This window comes from Cibotium barometz, chromosome 38, assembly GCF_041138505.1.
Source record: "Cibotium barometz isolate CiBa-2024 chromosome 38, ASM4113850v1, whole genome shotgun sequence".
Classification (NCBI taxonomy): domain Eukaryota; kingdom Viridiplantae; phylum Streptophyta; class Polypodiopsida; order Cyatheales; family Cibotiaceae; genus Cibotium; species Cibotium barometz.
This window is the reverse complement of record NC_141083.1, coordinates 6,052,882-6,075,371: the sequence shown is the minus strand read 5'-3', so window position 1 is coordinate 6,075,371 and position 22,490 is coordinate 6,052,882. Positions and strand designations below refer to the sequence as shown.

General features: G+C 41.5%; 1 protein-coding gene across 3 annotated transcripts in view; it reads right to left on the bottom strand.

Moving 5' to 3' along the window:
* The window catches only part of LOC147616282 (B3 domain-containing protein Os01g0723500-like), a 43,637-nt gene extending 38,091 nt beyond the window's left edge, over positions 1–5,546 (bottom strand). Inside the window, exons 1-2 of one of the 3 annotated variants that reach the window (XM_086777343.1) lie at positions 5,469–5,546; positions 5,025–5,201 (exon numbers count right to left, since the gene is read on the bottom strand). In XM_086777343.1, coding sequence (XP_086633469.1) covers positions 5,025–5,171 — 147 coding nt within the window. In that variant the 5' untranslated portion in view covers positions 5,172–5,201; positions 5,469–5,546. Of the gene's footprint in view, positions 1–5,024 lie in introns of all 3 variants that reach the window. The other 2 variants (XM_086777341.1, XM_086777344.1) reach the window with 2 other exon arrangements.
* Between the last annotated feature and the right edge of the window lie 16,944 nt (positions 5,547–22,490).

The window sequence follows — 22,490 nt, the reverse complement described above, 5'->3', positions numbered from 1 at the left end:
CCATAAGCATGTATATCAAATGTCAAAGAATATCCAGCTATGTTCATCTGATTTTCTTCCCTCTCATCAAATCTATTAAACAAGGGTGCCCTTTAACTCCTCTCCTTCATGCCATTGCTGTAGATTGCCTAAACTGGCTTATTCAAAAAAAAATGGAGTAGGAAGTATAAAGGCCAACTAATTGTCCAATAGTTCCAACTTCATCCCTGTGGTCCACTATGTAACCGAGACAGCTGAGCCTCTAATGGGCCGAAATCCGAAAGGGGGTGAGCTAAAGGGCAAGAAGGGTTGTGCCCTCTCCATAGTCCAAGCAATTGCTCCCCATGTGATGAATCGGAGGGTGCTCAGCTCGGTTGCGAATAGCTTGAGAATGCACCGAGCCTGCTCAATCCCAAAGGCAATGTCACTGAGTCTCCTCAACGGTATTCCATCGGCTATACAAGGCTGGTCGGCTCGCATTGGCGATCCAAGTACCAACTACAAGGCGGCTCTAGTGTGTGCTCAAGCCGCCAAGGTGCCATCTAGTTGCTCTAAGAGAATGTTCCAACCCAGGTCAACCAAGTACTCGAAGAAGGGGATGTATGGGGCGTCCGAACTGCCAATACCACTCTCCAAAAGCCAAAGTGGCCAGGTCGGATCATCGGCCACCTTCACATTGGAAGGATCGATGTGCCATGATCCCCTACCACAAAGGCAAGGGAGGGTTGGGGAGCGGGGTTGGGGATTGTCGTCCTGTAAGCCAAAGATTGACACAAGCATATCATGTTACACGAAGGAAGCGACCCAAGTAAAGTCGAGAAGTGAAAGGAAGATCCATGGGAGAGGTAAAGTCGAGAAGTGAAAGGAAGATCCATGGGAGAGTCCCACGTTGTTGGAATGGTAGAATCGATGTCGAGGCTCCTTTAAGGGGAAACCCTCCTGTGAGGCATGCAACTCCCTACCGTTGAACCGGGGTAGGAAGGGTGAGAAAATGGAGCAAGGAATCCACAGTGTGACCCGGACCAAAGCTAATGCCACCCCAAGCGAGGTGGGGCTGAGCTCCATAGTGTGACGTGGACCAAAGCTAATGCCACCCTAGGCAAGGTAGGGATAAGCTTCAGGTGGGTGGCTTGAGGGGAGCTGAATGAGTGTTCCACATAAGAGGCTGTTGAAGGAGCTCCTCGTCGTAGCTAGGAGGGGATTGAAAAAAGGACGGATGAAGGGCCTCCCAAGTATGAAGCTTATCCATGAAAGAGGTGCTAAACCTACGGATAGGACATGTCGAGAAGATCCACCTGATGCTAGGGGCCAAGGACCACCACAAGATGGGGTGCGAACCTGCATGCGGCTAAAAGAAAATCTTTCCACGATTCTCCTCATAGCACGAGACCACGGACAATCGACTTACCAACCAAAAGTGCTCTGCTCAGTGAAGCGGTCTCAATGATGCGCCAAGGCACCTTGACCCTAACAGCGCACCCATCACTGTCGGACCACAAAAAAATTACAGATGAGCCTTTGAACCAAGCCAATACTTGAGCGGGAGAAGGCCGAGCACGAAGCAATATACCAAGTTGGCCATAACAACCCGATCAACAAGACTAAGGCTAGCGGAGCTCTGGTAAAGGAGCAAGAGGGGGGCTATTTGTTGTTCAAGGGTGATGTCGATGTTGACCTAGCATCCAAGGTAGCGAACCGAAGTCAAAGGCGAGAGGGGAGACCCACTCAAAAACACACAACTTGTGCCTTATGATACATGCACTCAAAAGCAAGGCAAAAAACTCAGGAGTCTTTAGAGGTTCCCATCCAAGCCGAATAGGTAAGCGGCTATATCATTTGCAAACTTGTCAGCCAAGAGGTCCTCCAAATAGCGGAGGAAAGACTAAGACCTTGGATGCCTACATCCTGGGCCAGCAAGAAACTGCTCGTGGCTTCTACAATGAAGAGGAGCCAAGGGGCAACCTTGGCACACCGAGCGAGAGATGGAAAAGCACTCCCTGCGGGTGCCCTTAATCAAGGCCTAGCTGTGGGCGAAAGAGTAGATGGCCAAGACTCCCCAAATCCAAGAAGCCGATAACCAAACGCTTGGAGAAGGTGCCTTTTTGCATGACCTCATTGAAAGCATCCCGTAGGCCAACCTCCAAGAGATCCCAATGCCTTTGAAAGAGAGAAATTGGAAGCCCGTCCTCTCTAGGGCACTTCCGACTAAGAAGGGGTCGTCGGCCTATAGAGAGCAACCTATCTGAGGTTTAAAAGACTCCTAGATCACATATGGTCCATGCAACATCATGCATACATGGCCAAGCATCAAGAAATACACGACCGAGAGTATTTGCAATACACCCGATTGGGTCCCAAATACCCTCTCTGCTCAGCCCCCACCAAGGTTGGTGTAGTTGATTTATTGAATGATGAGAAAAAGACTAACCAGTCCCAACTCCATCTACAAGTCGTTGATCACCAAGTTCTTGCTAGAGATGGGAGATTTGCAGTAGTATAGCTGTGTGGCATATATGGAGAGCTCAATGCAGCAAAGTGTTGTATGCAAAGAGGATATAGCCAAGTACTCGTTGCATCGTTTAGTAACTTGAAAGTACAAGTGTTAAAAAGTCCATGTATTTTATCAGTTTAATGACTTGGAAGAAGAAAGTGATTAGTCAATGTGTCTTATCACAGATGGACCTATAAGTGAGTTGAAATCCCTTTACAAGACGCAATGGTAAGGACCTCATATCCCAAGTCCCATTGTAGGTAGCAAGGCAACCAAAATTCGATACTACATCAGTTGCAAGTCTCCACATTACCTTAACTCATGAGAAAGTGCATGCATGCTATTCATCAATTTAGAGGATTTAGTGTTTGCCAATTAATGGGGTCGCTTTGCATAATGTGGTGGACACCTTTATCTAGATGGTCATTCTACATGACCAGATGATAGGACAGACAATATGCGACATGATAGAATGATAAAGCTGAGTATGGAGGACTTCTCTATTACATGTCAGCATGTGGATATGCATGGCTTGACATTATATGGGCATCAAAAGATAGCCTGAACGATAGCGTCACTTACATAGACTAAATGGGTACATCATCTCTAGTGAGTCTGCATCACGACTCCATTGGATGGTCATATGGCAAGCTTGAGGACATAGACGTGTGCACCTCTAATAGTACTAGAAAGCCAAATGCTCACGTACCACACCTAAGTTGATTGTACATCGGTGACAAATCTCCATATTAGCTAGGTTTAGTTAGAACCTATTTAGAGTATTCACATTTAACCAAGATACTTTTTTACAAGTGAACTATCACATCAATAACAATTGTACTTGCTTCTTGGAATGTATGAAGCTAGGGAAAAACTCATAATGTTGTTCATTTTCTTTGAAAAACCCTCAATTAGCATCATTCGTCGAGTTGTTTTAGTGCAGGCATTTGCACTTTTCGAGTAAGTTTGTGGAGCCAACCCCAATAAACTGTATGCCTAGGAGAAACACCAACGGGAAGTGAAACCGCGTGATTGTTGCAATACCATTGCATAACGACTCACTCAACACAAAAGGACCATAACTAGATTTACCCCCTCCCCAAAACTCTGTGGATAGCAAACAAAGTATTAGTATTCAGGCTTAAATATGTGCTAATCAAGTAAAGACAAGTAAAGACAACCACCCCTCATGACGCAATTAAAAATAATAATTGAATATCAAGTCACTGGGCAAGGATCCCCAAACAGCAGCAAAAATCATTGGTAAGTGAGGTGCCCCTCTTTTAACTTTGGGTCCATCTTGATGCCATGACTTAAGAGTCTTAAGGATTGCATTGTTTGGAAACTTGGAAGTGGAAGTGTTAAGTCCACGTATTTTGTCACTTCAATGGCTTGGAATTATCAATGTGTCTTATCACACATGGACCTAAGTGTGAATTGAAATCCCATTACAAGAGGCAGTGGTAATATTAGACCTCATATCCCATGACCCATGGTAGTTTTGTTATATATACCTTCTTAAGCTTGGAATATATCCAAACTTACAAAAGTTCCACGTTATGTTATTTACTTTGTGTTTCATAGAACACTCTAAAGTCTTGCATTGTCTCTGTTTTCTGATATTCCTCTTGGATGGTCCAATGCTTAGAGAAAACAAAGACCTCCAGATATGATTGAGACTATACTTTCACTAAAATGGCATACCATACTTCTGGGCATGGATGCTTGTCCACTTTTGGCCAATGTACACCTAACAAAGGTCATCACCAGTACTCAGTTTGAAGGCATGGCTGCATGTGGGTATTGTTACATCACGTTTCTGAATGACTACAATCGAACATCTTGAATGGTTAGAGTACCCTTGTGGTTCGTTTCTTAAGCATGACACAGAGACCAAATCTTGCCACAGCCAACCAAGAAAAATTTTGAAGAAACGCATGGTCATAGCTCAGAGGCCACCACCCACCCTATCACTCTCCGATGCCTCTGTAAATGCAATCCCCAAGGCCTTTTTTAGAAAAACCTTCATTTAACTTACGGTTTCCTTTCTGCCCACAACTTGTCAAATGTCTTTTCTACTGCCCTATTAACCTGTCTGGGTCATAGTCCTAAGACATGCCCACATGCATAGGTTACATTTGTGGGGGGGGGGGGGGGGGGGGGGGGGGTGATGCACGTGACACCCGCATTAAGTATAAAAAACGGTACAAAAAACAAGAGATCGATGTCTCTAAATACAGGTTCAATGTCCCTAAGACTCCTACACAACAGAGAGGTGAGGCTCACTCAGGTAACGAGCAACGGCAAAAAGGGGGAGATGAGACACAAAGATGACACCAATACGAGGACTTGCAAGACCCCCTTTGGCGTGGTATGCGGAAATGACTTGGGCGGGGGGGGGGGGACCCCTTGGGCAGGCTGAGTTGCTGGTTAGCTGGTTAACCACCCCAGCAGCACTTAATTCTTTTTTTTTTAGAGCCCCAGATGAGCCCAAATCAGGAAGAAAGCTCTCTCTCTCTCTCTCTCTCTCTCTCTCTCTCTCTCTCACACCTACCAACCAAGACGTGCAGTAAGAGCCTTCCATGCTTTCAGAGACGATTTTGCAGAAAGAAGGGCAACGTTCAGCACCATCTGCTGGGTAAGTCTGTAGAGAGCCCTTTGGTTGAGAAGCTTCACGGATGCCTTCTTGACTGTACGCCATCTTGAGCACACAAAGATAGACCACAGCTCACTGCTAAACAATATACACGGAGTTGTCAAAGGGGTAAGTAAGATATGAGCTACTTTGAGCTAAAGAGAAGACGAGCACAAACTTGTCTTTCAAGCTGCCATTACAGAACGTGAGTGGTTGATCAGCTTTGATTTGTTTTGTCACCACGACCTGTTTAGACAACATTAGCCATCGCTCCCGCCAACGAGGGGCAACGGTACACTTCTAATCAAGGTGGAAGGAACCTGAGCCGCCTTGGGCTTGGACGCTAAAACCATCTCAACTTACCTCAATGGTGGGCGATTTTGTTTGGACTGGACATAACGGACTCAGAGTCAGACGTTTGTTTATATGTTTTTAAGCTGGGTGGGTTATGAACGTTGCTAAAAGCTTTGTGCCGCTGTCTCACCCCACTAGCATCGTTCCTCTAGGAAGTCACTAAGCATTCGTTTTTCTCTCTCTCTCTTTGCTTAGGGAGCCCCGGGCCAGTTAATTTTTGAAATTGGATTTTGCAAACCCCATTTTTGTTCATGTTTTAAGCTATCCAAGGGGAATCCACTAAACTTTCGCCATTGTTTGAGTTTGAAACCCCCCTCCTCCCATTCTTCCCATCTGCTTCTCTCTTATCTCTCTAGCTAAAGGCATACTCTTCTCTCTTATCTCTCTAGCTAAAGGCATAGTGTGTCAATTTTTGTTGAAGTTGGGTTTTGAATGAAAAGCAAATCCCCATTTGCAAATGATGTCCTCCTTTTTTTCCCAACAAATATACAACTTCAAAATAACTTTACAAATGCAAGAACATATGTCCCAACATATCAATGTAGTGACAAAGCATCAAGCAAGGTATGCTTCATCAAATAACAAGGTCAACTTAGGTATAACAAACACTAGTTGGCAAACCCGTGCTTCGCACATCTTTTGAGACTTCCAAATTCAAATTTTACCCGAAACTCCTCAAACTCCTCCCCTTCCCAGCCTCGACCTTCGCGGGTTAATTGCCCTTCTCTCTCTTTTTCTCTTTTTTATTTTTTCCCTTTAAGACAAAACAAAAAACATCTTGTTTAAACTAAGTTTACTCTCTCTCTCTCTCTCTCTCTCTCTCTCTCTCTCTCTTCGTTCTCCTCTCTTTTTTTTTCCCTTTAAAAAACACTCACTCTTAACGCCTCTCTCTCTCTTTGTCTCTCTCTCTCTCTCTATAACTCATTCTTTCTCTCTAACTCACTCTCTTTAGCTTTCTCTAACCCTCTTTCTTTCTATTTCTAACCCTCTCTCTCTCTCTCTCTCTCTCTCTCTCTCTCTCTCTCTCTCTCTCTCTCTAACCCTCAAATAAGAGTAGTAGTATAGTATAGAAGACAATACATATACATACATACATACATATATATATATATAGTAGCAGTAGTATATAATATATATATTACTACTAGCTCCCCCCCCCCCCTCTCTCTCTCTCTCTCTCTCTCAAATAAGATAAAAAAGAGTAGTCGTATAGTATAGAAGAAGATACATACATATATCTATCTATATATAGTAGTAGTATAGTATGGTATAAAAGAGTATAGTAGTATATTATAGAAGAAGAGAAGAAAGGAGGAGCTACCACACAGGGCAGCTAAGAGCTACCACATGGCAGCTCCCAAATAAGGTCGTATTATAGATATGTGTGTTTGTGTGTATGTGTGTGTGTATATATATTTTTTGTATAATATATATATATCAAGTATCTATATATATGTACACACACACACACACACACACACACAATATTATATATTGCGTAATATATTGTCACGTAGGCTGTAACGCCTGTGATGACCGACGGCAGACCGGATGGCTATATCCGGGGTTCAGTGGGAGAGGACGCCCATGCGGAGTCATGGGCGGCCAGGCTAGTGTGGACGACAGGCCACACACTATATAGCCTAGGGGATGAGGGCCAATCCTCATTCTTCCTCTATGGCTGGGTGGTGAGCCAGAGGCCGTCCCCTCTTGTGGTAACGCCCATAGCGGCGTTACGGATATCTAACACTGGTATCAGAGCAAAGGAGACGCCCTGTTGCATTTGAGAGCAAAAATTAGATAGGGCTCAGCGTAACTACTCGGCTTACGAGCGGGAGTTACTGGCCATCGTACATGCACTTAAAAAGTGGAGACACTATTTATATGATGCTACTTTTGAAGTACGTACAGATCACAAAAGCCTGACATGGCTTTCGAGTCAAAACAAGTTGAAAGGTCGAAAAGCTCGGTGGGCGGAGCTCCTACAGGAGTTTGACCTTCAGATTCGCTACCAAAGGGGTAAATATAATGTTGTGGCGGATGCGCTTAATCGCATGCCACAAATTAATGAGTTAAGCTTTACGGTTTTCAAGAATGAGTTCTTGGAATCACTCCGTGGCTTTATGAGCATGATCCTGTCTTTACAGAGGTCTGGCGCGCTGTACGCGTACGCACTTTGTCACAGCCGTGCCCACCTTCCTCGCCGGCACGTAATGCTAGTCTGGAGAGACTGGCCATAGGTGCGGTGGGCAGCGAGGTGAGAGTTAGTCCGGAGAGGCTAGCCGAGTCTTCGGGGTATAGTTTTGAGCCGGAGAGCTCAGACATAGGCCCTTCATCACCTTTGTTTCCCTACACGGTTTCAAAGGATGATGCTAAACTTCGTCGGGGGGAGAAGTATGCTAACTACTCCATTGACGACAGGTAATTACTCTACAAGGGTAGGGTGTGTGTACCAACTATTGGTGACTTTTGAGCATGCATTCTTAGAGAAAGTCACGATAGTCCAAGTGCTGGTCATCCCGGGATATAAAAGACCTATGCACTAGTCAAACAACAATTTTATTGGCCTAGTTTGTTCAAGGACGTCCAGACTTATGTGCTGCAATGCAATAAGTGTGAGGTCAATAAGCGTGAAAGGCTAAAGGTTTGGGGCTTGTTCCATCCTTTAAGCATTCCTCAAGGGAAATGGGAAAGCATTTCCATAGATTTCATCACCGGTTTACCCACGACAAGTCAAGGTAATGACTCGGTCTAGGTGGTGGTGGATAGGTTAACCAAGATGGCAAAATTTATTGCCACCAAGAAAATGGTAAAAACGCCAGAGTTGGCAAAACTCTTTATTGAACATCTCTACAAGCTATATGGCTTGCCCGCAGATATAGTGTCAGATAGAGATAGAAAGTTCAACGGCCACTTTTGGAGGGAAGTCTTCAAAAAGCTGGATACTACTCTGAGTATGAGTACGGCGGACCATCCGAAGTCTGATGGTCAAACAGAAAGGGTTAACCAAATACTCGAGGATATGTTGCGTTCTTATGTAAGTAAGAAGTAATCAAATTGGGAAGAATATTTGCCCATATTGGAGTTTGCTTATAACAGCTCCAAGCATTCAGCGAGACTGGATTTACACCATTCATGTTAATGTATGGATTCCAGCCGAGATCTCCGATGGCTGTAGGCCTAGATAAGAAGAAGATTCAATCTGTCAAGGAGTTCCTTGAAGATATGAATGATATGCTCAAAGCTGCACGCAAGAGCATTCGTAGCACACAGGATCGCGCTAAAACATTTGCCGATAAAGGATGCAGACAAGTGACCTTTGCAGAAGATGACTTTGTATTTTTAAAGGTTCCTGCGCAGTCAGCAACCATGAAAACAGGAAAGTGTGATAAACTTTCTCATAGATATTGCGGTCCTTTCAAGGTCCTTAAGAAGATTGGGGACGTAGCCTACAAACTTGAGTTACCGGAGAGTTCTCAAGTTCATCCTGTCTTCCATGTTAGTAAACTGAAGAAATCAGTTCACGGGTTAGAGAACGTAGTTTCTCTAGATATTTTGGTGAAATTGATCACTCCACCAAAGATACCACATAAACCAGAAAGGATTCTTGGGTATCGAGACAGACAAACCCGATATAAAGTGTACCAAGAGGTACTTGTTAAATGGATAGATAGGGATGAGGAGGTAGCTACCTGGGAATGCCGTAGTGCAATTTTCAAAAGGTTTCCCCAGTTTGTTTTCGAGGACGAAAACTCTTCTTAAGGGGGGGGTAATGTCACGTAGGCTGTAACGCCTGTGTGACCGACGGGCAGACCGGATGGCTATATCCGGGGTTCAGTGGGAGAGGACGCCCATGCGGAGTCATGGGCGGCCAGGCTAGTGTGGACGGCAGGCCACACACTATATAGCCTAGGGGATGAGGGGCAATCCTCATTCTTCCTCTATGGCTGGGTGGTGAGCCAGAGGCCGTCCCCTCTTGTGGTAACGCCCGTAGCGGCGTTACGAATATCTAACATATATATTATGCTTACCCTTCGTGAAATTAGTATTCCACACTTGTAGTGAAGCATCTCGTATGTCCCTCTCCACCTCCATCGAGATCTTTTCTCTCGAGATGATGGTGTCGGTGCTATCCGTTCTAGGCAACTTGGGCTTACCCGGTCTCTCTTCTGATGCTAAGTTGAAACAGCCCTTAAAGCAAGGCTCCTTTACTCCTTCTATGTTGCATGTGTCTCAAGGCTCCTTTACTACGTTTGCCCTTTGCTCGCACTTTCTCCTTTACTCCTTCTCTGCTGCGTGTGTGCCCTCTGTCACCCTTACCCACATTGCTAGCTACTACGTCTCTAGTGATGGACTGGGAATATTTAATACTATTGTGATGTGTTTGCCCTCTATCGCCCTTGCTACATGTGCCTTTGTCACCCTAGGCACGATGGAGTTTGGGAGCTACCATGTGGATGACCAAGGAGGGTTACCACGCGCCACATGGTTGGATAAGGGGGCAACATAAAAATAAAAAATAAAAAATGATAACCGCCTCGTCAAGCGCACACTGTTAATCGCCCCTCTCTTCTATAATATCTTATATAGCGACATATAAAAAACTAATCACCCCGTCTAGCTCACACTATTAATCATCCCTCTCTTTTATAATATCTTAGCGGGTGCCAACTTCATAATAATGCGCTCGTAGTTTGTAGTGTGACAGTAACTGGCTCGCACTCTGTCGTCTAGGCTTCTCGACACAGAGTGTGACTATCACAGTAATCAGCTCTCTCTCTCTCTCTCTCTCTTTCTCTCTAGAGTCTACATTGTTAATAGTTGCTAGTAGGATCTCTCTAGGCTAGGGTTTATACACTCACTATCGTGGTTGTGCACAACCCGCTAAACATGTGGGAGCTCTTGGGAGGATGCCACACGACCAAGCTGGCGACTACCACGTGGCAACCTTTGTGTAAGATATAAAAGAAGAAGAAGAAGATTAAAGAAAAGAAGAAGAAGAAATATGTCCTCACTTCCACACGATATCAAAATATATTGCTTCTTTGCTCGCGTAAATCAACTCTTAGGCTCGAAGGTTTAAGAACCTTAATGGTATCTAAATTATATATATATATATATATATATATTGCTTCTTTGCTCGCGTAAATCAACTCTTAGGCTCTAAGGTTTAAGAACCTTAATGGTATCTAAATTATATATATATATATATATATATATATATATATATATATATATATATATACCAATTTCAAAATTTCTCGCAAACTTTAATCACCTTAAAAATTGCACAAACAACGTTAATGCTTGACACAATCTCCCTCTCTCGATGTTGATGCACCAAAAGATGTTGATGCTGCCATTTTGACACAAAGTTTAATGTTCATTATCCCTCTTTTGATGATGAATCCGAAAAGTTCAAACAAAGGTTACTCTCTGCACTCGATAACGATGATGTTAATACTCTCTACAATCTCCCTCTTTGGATGCAAAGGTTACTCTCTGCACTCGATAACGATGATGTTAATACTCTCTACAATCTCCCTCTTTGGATGCAAAGTTCAAACCAAGGTTGCTCTCTACACTTGATAATGATGATGTTTTACTGCTATGTATAGTCTCCCTCTCTTGATGGATGATGCTGATTTTAGTGCTAAATTCAAACCAACCAAGGTTACTCTCTGCACTCGATAATGATGATGAGGATGATCCTCCATCAATATCAACACAACACCAAAGCTTGCACAATCTGCGTCGTGTGCACCAAGGTTGTCTACCATCATCATTCCCTCATGATGTGTCTTCTCTCATAATCTACATCCATTATGTGGGAATATATATGATAATATTATAAGATATATGTGTATATATATATATGACAATCTTTTGTACTCATCTTTGTGACATCAAATCCTACAGATCGCGTAGTTTTCTATAGCCGTGTCCACAGTTGAGAGAGAACTGCATTTGTAAGAAAGATATATATATGTATATATATGAGAGTCCCTGCAAGTCACGCAGTTTCGCATGGCCATGTGTATAGTAGAGAGAGGAGGGTAAGAGAGAGCGTGCATGTTGTTTTTTTGAAGGCTGAGAGAGAGAGCACCGCTTGAGTTACCTCTTAGAGAGCTAGGGAGCTACCATGTGGACAGCTCCACAGTTGCCATGTGGTAGGTCTCCAATAAGGAATTAATAGAAGATAACTGCATAGGTTTCCATGTAAGGCTTTCGCTTAGTTTCTTTTAATATATTAGAGTGAGACTTGGTATTATTTATAAAATGCAAACGTTGCTCTTATCTGAAAAATTAAGAGGAGGTGTATCTTCTTAGACAGGTACCCATTGGCTCTGACCCAGTGGCATACCTCACCCTTAGTAGGGGAGGTGCCAAGGACGGCGAAAGATAGATGCTCCTCGATCCACTTAGTGGTGTTGAAATGGTAGATAGCGAAGGCACAGATGGTTTTGGATGGGGGGTTGCTATGGTGGTGGGTGCCAATTAGCTTGGGGGGGCGGGGTGTTAGACCTCCGCTTTGTAGCCCTTGGTGTAGTTGCACACATGGACCATGGATGGAAACATGACCTTGTGGCAAACCATAGTGTTGGTATGAATGCCAGCGAGTGTCTCAACCCACACTAAGGCCGCCTTCATATCTTGGGGTGGTCCCACGTACTTAGGGCTACGTTGGGCTCGAGGATGTTGATAGTGGAGCCCAACAAAAGAGGTCATGTCTTCAATGGAGGCTGTGCAGGCCTTGATGGAGCTGTCCAGGGTGGGCAGGCTGTAGAGTGGATGGTCTGGAACATGACGCGGCCCCTTTGGGGTAGAGTTTGAAATACCGAAGAGAGATAGAAGGCACAGGAGAAAGAGGACAGTGAGATCGAGTTGCTGGGAGAGAGATAGAAGGAGGTAAGGGTGCGAGAGCATAGGGTGGTTCAAGTCGGGCATGATCACATCAAGGCCCCCTTGTAGAAGCCATGCAAGTGGAAGAAAAGGCCCGGATGCAGCGCTTGGTCACTACATAAGAAAAAGCCCGGATGCATGCACTTGGTCACTACATACGGCAACCCAAATTACCCAATCAGCGTGCTTTTACAATCACTTCCTGGGTGCCGGGGAAGGCTGCCAGTATGGCCTCGTTGTTCTCTTTGGGAGCTCTGGGAGGCTGCCACATGGCCAAGCTTGTGGTTGCTCATGTGGGCCTTCCCTTCAGATATTTAAGAGAGAGAGAGAGAGAGAGAGAGAGAGAGAGAGCATTGCCCCCTCGACAAAGATCATCTTTGAGGGCCCTTTGTGTGTACATTTTGCCCCTGTTCCCTCTGATTTTCCCTGCCAAGTTTCACTTTTCAAGCGATCTTTTTCTCTGCTATACAATCAAGGTTTCTATAGTGCCACTTGTACAAGAGAGGGAATAGCTTTTCTGTGCATCATTGTCATCTGTCCATCCCCCCTCTTAATGCTCGCAGATTTGGTTGCTCCCAACAAGATCGATGCTGCAGTAGTATCTTGTAGCAAAAGCACGAAGAATATCCAGCAAGCGAAGAAGAATCCTTGATGTAGTGGGGCCATTTCTGAAACAAACTAAAGTTTCAGAGTCCACAAGCATCTTTTAGGGTTTTTTGCAGAGCATACACTGCGTGCGTTTTAGGGTTTCAGAGAGCAGGGCATATCTTGCGCCTTTCCAAGGATCTTGAGATCACGGGTAGGGGCATATACCTACGTCTTTTCTAGGGTTTTTGAGGGTAGGGCGGGCATATTCTACGTGTTTTCTAGGGTTTCTGAGCGCGGGGAGCATATCCTATGGTTTTTATTTCCTTGAAAAAGGTCTGTGTCTTGGCGGGTGCCAGTATGGCCACACTTTCTCTGGGAGCTCTGGGAGACTGCCACGTGGCCAACCCAGTGGCTGCCATGTGGTAGCCTTCCCTTAAGATGTTTATGATACTAATAGATATATTCAACACCACAAGGTCAACTTAGATATAACAAAAATACTAATATATATATTTAAGAGCATGTCTAAGGTTTTCACATGAAGGAGCTTTTACATTCCTTGAATTTCATATTTAAATAGATCTCGTGTGATGGTTTTTACACATGATGATAATGATTATCAGAATACGATTAATAAAAATGTTTCTTATTCAAAGTGTAGTTCCACTTTTATCAAATTAACAAGCATGAGTTGTCTACTCTTATTGTCCTTTTTTGTGCAATGTGACAAAATATTCCATAATCATAAGGAAATTTGAATCAAATTTTGTATTGTGTCTTAATAAAAGTACACTAGAGTAAAGTTAAGTTGATAGTTTCTATTATATGAAAACTCGTTAGCCACCATTGCCTACAACACAAGCAACCCATGTATGTTATAATCTAAGGGCATGTTAACCAGTCACCACTTGACCAAGTGAGCGCTAGTCAAAGGCCAATGAAGAAAGAAAATGCGGTTGGTGCCATGGATGCAAACAATAGCTATGAGATTAATGTGTACAAAGATGTAAAGCCTTGGCAAAAGGATTAATTATACGTGCATTTGGACATGGGCTCAAGATGCCTACATCTACAAAATTGAAATGGAGTGATCATAAAACGGAGATATGGCATAATCACCATGGATTAATATAAGATTAAGGAGACAATCTCATACAAAGAGCCATGATGCCTAAGTGAGAGAACCTCTCAAATATCATAATATGTCCAAAAGATACAATAGTGACCCATGATCCCCCTTTTATACTTGAGCCCCTGATCATGGTCGTAAACCTAATCTATTTTTTTTGCTTGAGCCCATGATCCCCCTTTTATACTTGAGCCCCTGACCATGGTCGTAAACCTAATCTAAATTTTTTGCTTCATTTTGCAAACCATCCCCTCCTATAATGACATCCTTGAAATCAAAGGGTGGTCATGCAAAAATCAAACATATACAAAAGGCTATATATGAAAGCCAAAAATCATGACATAAGTCGTTGTCATAGAAGACCCAAATACCATAACATGAGTAGTATGACCCCCCAGGGCCAAATGGAAAGGATGAGGGCCTTCCATTGATGATGAAGCTAAGAAATCTCCCACCTGGATCAAAGGGAAAGTGTAAGAGACCAATGTCAATGATGAAAGTAGCCAAATATCCCCCAAGGTCAAATGGGAAGTGCAAGAAACCAATGTCGATGCATGAGGCTAGGTATGAGTCCTCCTGGGTCAAATGGATAAATGTAGTATGCATCACGGACCCTCAAATCCAATGTAGCAACAACGGCTCCCAGGTCAAAAGGAAAGCTTAAGTCCAAGGGATAGCTCATAAGCACATCCTCATGACCATAACATGTTACTGACATCTAGGGTATCCACCAAATGGAAGCAACACTTCTAACTGGAATGTCGAATGGTCCATATAGATCAAAACGAAGAGATGTCACAAGTGCATCTGAATGGTATGCCATGTAATCGTCTACCATATATCCTAAGTGGCATATGATGCACCTGAAGATGAGTGTCCCAGCTTCAAAGAAACTAGGATTGTATAGACAATCATGGAAACCGAAGAAACACATCTCAGAGTTGGCATCGTGCAACACCTCATGTGAACCAATGCTATCATCCACTATAGCATAACTCCTCGAATCATCTGAGTCGAATCATACTTAGATTATATAGCACTCATCCAATTTTCAAATTCCTTTGCTTCATCAAAGGAGACAGGTTTCTCTTCATTACATAAACTGGCAATACAACATGAGATGCACGATGAGAATCTGCACGTGTTTATTTTAAAAGGTTAGAACTATGCATATCTGTCCAACGGACGCATGCTAATCTTTCTTTGTGATGATAAGGAATGTATTGATGAAAGTGGCTCCTCCTCTTGACCTTGCAACTACTTTCTGTTACACTATAAAACCATTACAAATGCATCTATAATGAGACTTTGCAAAGAACAAAGTTCAAGTTTATGGAGTAAGATGTGGTGTGCACTTAAATTGATCGTTATAATAACTATGAAAACTTATCTTATTTCCCAAGATTTGAAAACCACTTCATGATACATGGGATTTGGTAGACTTACCTCATGGCAAGAAGGCCATTGGTACGAAATGGGTTTACAAGCTTAAAGGTAAAGCTGACGATAGTATCATGCAATACAAAGCAAGGCTTGTTGTAAAGGGTTATGCATAGCAAGAAGGTATTGACTATGGTGAAACTTTTGCACCCACATGTCATATAACTACCATGCGTAGTATCATTGCATTAGTAGCACACAAAAGGTTGGAATGTACATTAGTTGGATATCTAAATTGCTTTCTTGAATGGAGATTCGCATGAGGAGGTCTATGTATCTCAGCCTCATGGTTTTGTTCTCAGAAAAGTCAGGAATCAAAAGTATGTAGAGATCGAAGAAAGCTTTATATGGTCTTAAGCAGGCCCCCAGAGCATGGTACAAAAAGATACATGCATACTTGCTTACACAGGGTTTTCGCAACATCCTAATTGACAGTACCCTCTATATTAAGAGGATTGAGGATGTTTTATTGGTTATCGTGTTATACGTTGATGACATGTTGCTCACAAGTCCTAATGATGATCATATTTCAACTCTTATGATTTAGAGAAGTCTTTTGAGATGTTAGATCTTGGACCGTTGCACTATTATTTGGGCATTAAATTTTGGCAGTGTAATGATGGCATTGTTATGCTCCAAAGGAAATACATAGATGCATTATTGAAGAGGTTCAATCTTGAAGACTGTAAATGCATGGCTACATGTACGAGTTACGACTAAGTTTTGAAGATGCAAGTGACTCTTTTGATGCTGGCTTGTATCAAGAAGTTTTTGGATGCCGTATGTTTTTGTGTAACACCAAGCTTGACATTCAATATGTGGTCTCAATATTGAGCAGATTTATGCATAGCCCACGCAAAAAGCATTGGCAATTTGTCAAATTGGTGTTCTGTCACCTAAACGGCACCAAGCGCTTTAGGTTATTTTATCCCAAGGGAGGTAAACCTCATCTGCATGCATTTACAGACTCAGTCTGGGCTCGATGTTATGACACACGAGTATCCACACGTGGTTTTTGCTTTCGCCTTGGTGATTCAAGCACATCATGGCTCAACAAGAAGCAGCCCACTATGGCCACGTCTAGCTGTGAAGCTGAGTACAAGGTAATGTTTGTATCTATACTTGAGTGTGTTTGGCTCAAGTGCCTTATTACTAATTTGGGTATTGGTGAGTCCTCAGTCACTACCATCTTCGCTGATAATCAGTGTCACAAGACCTTTTGTACTTCTTGAAGAAACAATTAAAAAACTCACAAATTTATTAAAGACTAAAGCATGAACTTGAATCAAATTGATATGATAGAGCAAAGTATAGCATAAAACAAGAGAAATAGAACAACATAACCATCAAGACACTATTGGGTGCAATCTCCCCCCTCATGCGTGTGTCTCCACTTCCACAACATGAGTATCCTGAGAATTTCATTTCAATATATAGCCCAAGGAGCAATTAATAGTTGTGCGTAGCTTACTTTTCCACTTATACAAAAATAGCTCAAGCACTAGAGCTTGTTCACACACTAAGTGTAAAAAATCAAAACTCTTCTAGCATATGTGTTAGGAATATAGCATCGCCATGCGCAAGCGTGCATAAATAATTTGTACAAACATTTGTCACGTGGCCAACAAAATAATTCATAAATAACCTTGTGCACATTCGCACATATAATAACCTTGTGCACATTTACACATATAATAACCTTGTGCACATTCGCACATTCCATTTATTCAGCTGATTTCTGCACACATTAAATCAAGCATATTTTTCTATGATTATTATGCATCAAAAATATGATAAAATATATACATGTAACTGTTCTCAGTTGTGTAGAAAAAAATGCTACAACAATAACATCATGCTCGTTACTATCAATGTCATAACATGCAAGTTAAACTCAGAGGTCCAAACATGGTTTAAAGGCTGACCAGGCATGACTCAGAGGTTCTTATGGACATGGAATACCACAAAGAGACTCAGAGGTTCATTGACTGAGGCACAAAGGCATGGCTCAAGAGGCTCGGGTGAACATGGGCTACAACAATAAAACTCGTGCGACACCTAAATTGGTGACCCTTGCACTCATCATCAAATCACAAATAATAATACAAAATAATATGATATAGACAAGATCCTTAAAGTGTGACACACTCACTGCTCATCACCTATCTCTCAAACATAAATATAGTAGTTATTCTAATTAATTGCTCTTCTCTATTATTAATCCCAATATGAAACATTGATAGGCACAAACACAACATACACTTACCACTTGTTTCACTACAATGAGAGTATCATTATACACATCATCTAGCATGGAGTGTATTGCCACTTGTTACACTTTCAATTAGCATGGCACATCAATTGCATAAACCACTTGTTACGCTTTGACCACAATGCAGTTGTCTAGCATAGTCCACTTGTTTCACTTTGACCACAATACAGTTGTTAAGCATGGCACTACTTGTTACACTTGTCAAAAGCATGGTCTCAAGCTATGCCAATAACAGTAGAGGGAACCAATATTTAATGTGGTCTCACCTATGATACCAATTCCACTAGTGTCCAGGTGTCTCCGTATAACTAAAGGGTGGACATTATGTAATATCCCTCTTGTTTGGATAAGCAACTGACCTCGATTGCATGTTTTCTTATTGTGAGCAAAGGAGATAAATTATTATATAATATTTAAATTCAAGTATATTCTCTAATTATAACAAAAAACCATTGTATCAAGGACTTCTATGTGTAATAAATTCTAGTGTCCCATACTACCAGAAATTACCCCACATAAATCTAGAGATAAGTATGCATTGGAATCCTTCTCACAGGATTAATCTCATATCCCATATCACAGGATTAATCTCATGTCCCATATCACAAGACTAATACATAGTGAAAAATTCTTAAAGTATAGTTCAAGATGGAAGGGCAGTTCCTTCAAGAAGTTTTGCTTTTGATGCATAAAAACTCTCCTAAATTTACAAAAAGTCTTTAACAAAATTTATTGTAATAATAATCAAATGAAATGAATATGTTATCTCAAGAGTCGAAGTAGTTATGGTAGTAGAAATCTTCATCATCATCAAATTTTAGCACTTTTTTAATTGTAAAATAATTTATAAAACGATAATTTAAAAATTACAAAAGTAACAAACTTATTTGATTATCGTTTGTTGGGAAGAATCTTGTCATGCTGCTTTAAGTTGATGATGATAAGAACTCTCTGATGCCAAAATAATCCAAATAACAATGCGTTGGCAAATTCTTCAAAGGAGTCATGAATTGTAGAAGAAGAATCACCGTGAAGTTTTGTTTTCTAGTTGAAGTATAGAAGTGTCTCTATGCAATTTGCTAGAATGCTTTAACTTAGGTTGTGAGCTTTGATGCCGATTGCAAAAACCTTTGAAGAGTGAGCTCGAAAATCCTTTTAATGGTAAGGATAGTGGGGATATAAATGCTTGAGGGTTTTTTTAAAATATACGTTATAAAAATTTATAGTTTGAGTATTAAACTACAAAGCTCTTTAAAAAAAAACCAACAAGCACAAAGCTCTTTTTGTTTGGAGTTAATTAAGTAGAGGTTTTAATGGAGAAGCTTTAAATATAAACTTCATTTAGCGTTATTATTAAATAGTGAAAGCTTGGTATAAAGAAAATGAAGCGACCACCAACCATGCAGACATAACATTGCTGAATGAGAACGGCACCGAGAAAATGGCCATGCTACAGTGCTGAATGAGAACGACCGTTTGAAGTGCTGGGCACAACAAAGCGAAGGGGGGCGGGGCGGGGGGGGCGCGGGGGGAAGAAGAAGAAGAAAAAAGAATGGGCGGCCTGCAACTTAAAGGGAAAACAGATGATAATATACCAAAAAAAAAAAGTAAAAGAAAATGGCCAAACGAAGTTCATGGAAATAAAAATAAATAACAACCGGCGGACTCTGAGAGAGAGAGAGAGAGAGACCAGAATCCAGAATTCGCATAGGGCCGATGATTGATGGAGGGAGGAGAAGAAGAAAAAACTTCGCGCGTGGATAGAGGAAGAGGAGAATTAATTAATTTAAGAAAAATAAGAAGAAAAGAAAATTTTCTTTGTTCTTCAAGGAGAAAAATCCACTTAACACTAATAGGGGCATACAACGAGTGAAAAAAGATATTCAATTAATTAATTGAGGGAACTTAATTATATAATTTGTTAAGGTTCGACCTTAGGATTAAACCTTACGGAATTAAATTTTTTAATTACTGTATTTTTTTTCCAGCGGTTGCAACTGCTCAAATAGTTGCCCAATTGCGCCCGCCTTAAATCGTGTAGAGAGAGAACGCATGGGGGGAAGAGAGAGAGAGAGAGAGGGGGGGGGGGGAGAGGAGGGGGGAAGCACGGTAGGGGTGTTGGGGGCTGCTGGCAAGCGTAGAGAGAGAAGGGAGGGAGGTGCCTGTAGAGAAAGGGGAGGAGGAAGGAGGGAGGGCCTGCAGCGTAGAGTAGGGGCTGCTGGCAAGCGTAGAGAGAGAAGGGAGGGAGGTGCCTGTAGAGAAAGGGGAGGAGGAAGGAGGGAGGACCTGCAGCGTAGAGTGAGAGGCGAAGGGGAGGAAGAGGAGGAGGGGCTAATAGAGGAGAAGGAGAGTGGAGGTGGAGGAGGAGAGGGAGAGGGGAGGAGGCTGGGGGTGGAAAAACATGCTTCCATGGGATTTTTCTTTGGATTTTTTAAAAAATATCTATGGACCAGAATCATTGAAATCTCCGCATATTGAAGAGAGATTAATTTACAGAAGCAGCAAAGCGAGTAGGTGACAATGATTAAGCTACTCCATTATACAAATTGAGTAGAAATTATGAAATCACTACTTTGATCTCCTCAATTATGTAGACTTGAATCGAATTGATATGATAGCCAAAAGCATAGCATAAAACAAGAGAAATAGAACAACATCACCATCAATCTTTTTTTTATGTCCATCCATACACAATCTTCTCGTGATTGACAAACCCTTAAGAAGGCTACTGTTAAAACTCTCTCATTATAACAACCTTGTCACCACAATGCGTTTCATCTTTCCATAAAGTTTAAATATACAAAAGTAGTAAAAGCATTAAATTTTCATCATAATTAAAAAACTAAGAGAAGCGCTTCATAACCCAAAAAGGAGAGACTTCTCTTATTATAGGTTATTCTGCTACAACAAAAATAGCAACTCTTTTTTTTTTTGTCACCTTTCAAAATATAAGAAAGAACATACAATATATGCATATGTATCTTCTCACTAAGTTATGTAATAAGTTTTATAAAAAATGTTAAATCTTGAAATATCAAACATTTTTACATAGAAAAGAAACCACTTCAAAATACCTTACAAAATGAAGTCCATCATAGCTAGCATTCATGTTCACATGATCCTTATTCTACATGCTAGAATAATTAGTAGCACACATGATAGCTAGCATTTTTTAAACTACAAACATCATGATATTATTCAACCACATTTACATTATGTAATTACATGTATATCATGTCATTAAGCATAAAGGTTAGCACTTATAAGAGGGTGATTTAGCCATATTTAAGAATTTGCATGCCAAATTTATGGTACCATCATATCCATGATTTAGGCCCTACATGCTATGGCTTTGCATGCTCTCACATGATAGTAAGCAAACAAGATACATGCCCCATATGCTAGTAAATATGTTCAAAGGATGCATGCCCCATATGCTAGATAGCTATAATTCTTTTAGTTGTAAACATTATGAAGTGGCTCAAAACCATTTGCATTATGTACTTGCATGTGTGGAGTCATTATCAACGAGGGCAAGCACTTGTTAGAGGGGAAAATTATAAATTTTAACAATGTGCAACCCAAATTTAGGGATATGCCAGCATTGCCATGATTTGAGACTCATATGTAAAGTGTTTGCATGCTCTTACATGCTAGCATACATGTTGAAGATATACCTACCCTACATGCTAACATACTAGTAGCACACATGATAGCTAAGGTTCCTTGAGTTGCAAATTGTACCAGATTGCAATCATATAGGTTTCCCATGAGATTGCAATCTTAAATGATGCCATACAAGCAAATCATATTTCAAATTCAACAAAAATGAGTGTTTGGAGATAACACTTCATATGTTGGGGACATGGTCTATGACTGTGAATGGTTTGATCATCTAAGAGCATTAGGTCCACATTCCTGGCTATGCTAGTGTGACCATGATTTGGGACACCAAAATCATGGAGAAGTTTACATATGAAAGCCTCTACAACAAAGTCATGTTTTTAGCATGAGGGCAAAAGCATAAAGCCCGTTCAAAGCCACATGTAAATATGCAAATGTTAATATGGAAATCAAGAGGGAAAAATTACAAACTTGAAGAATTTTCATGAGTACACTTTGGGACCTCCCCAGGTTTGCACGATGGGACTTCATGCATATGCAACAAGCCATACACAATGCCATGATAGCAGAGCAGATCTATGTTCATGTTGTCCAACAAGATAAATGTAAGAGGCCATTGATTGTATATGTACACAACACATGCTAACCTTTTTGTATATGCATGCACAACAAGGGAAATGGAGGGAGAGAAAATGATCATGGGACAAGTGTAAGATTAATTGCATGTCCACCACTAGTAATTTGGGAACCCTTGGGTCATAAGCATGATGGCATATGTAAGTGTAAACAAACACATGCAAACCATGTGTACGTATAATAATTGTCTCCATGTGTAGATGCTATGTAAGAGGGGGCAGAGAACCAAAGTCAAATAATGTTATATCCAACCTGATGACTACACTATTAGTAGCCATGATTTGGGGCCTTGGCCACACATGGCCACATTCAATCCCAAATTCATAGAAGCAAAAAGAAAAAAGAGAGAGAAAAAAAGATTTTAGCATTGATCTTCAACTTACATGGTTTGGGACTATTGGAATCATTTTGAGGCATTTAATTTAAAATGTTTTCTCAA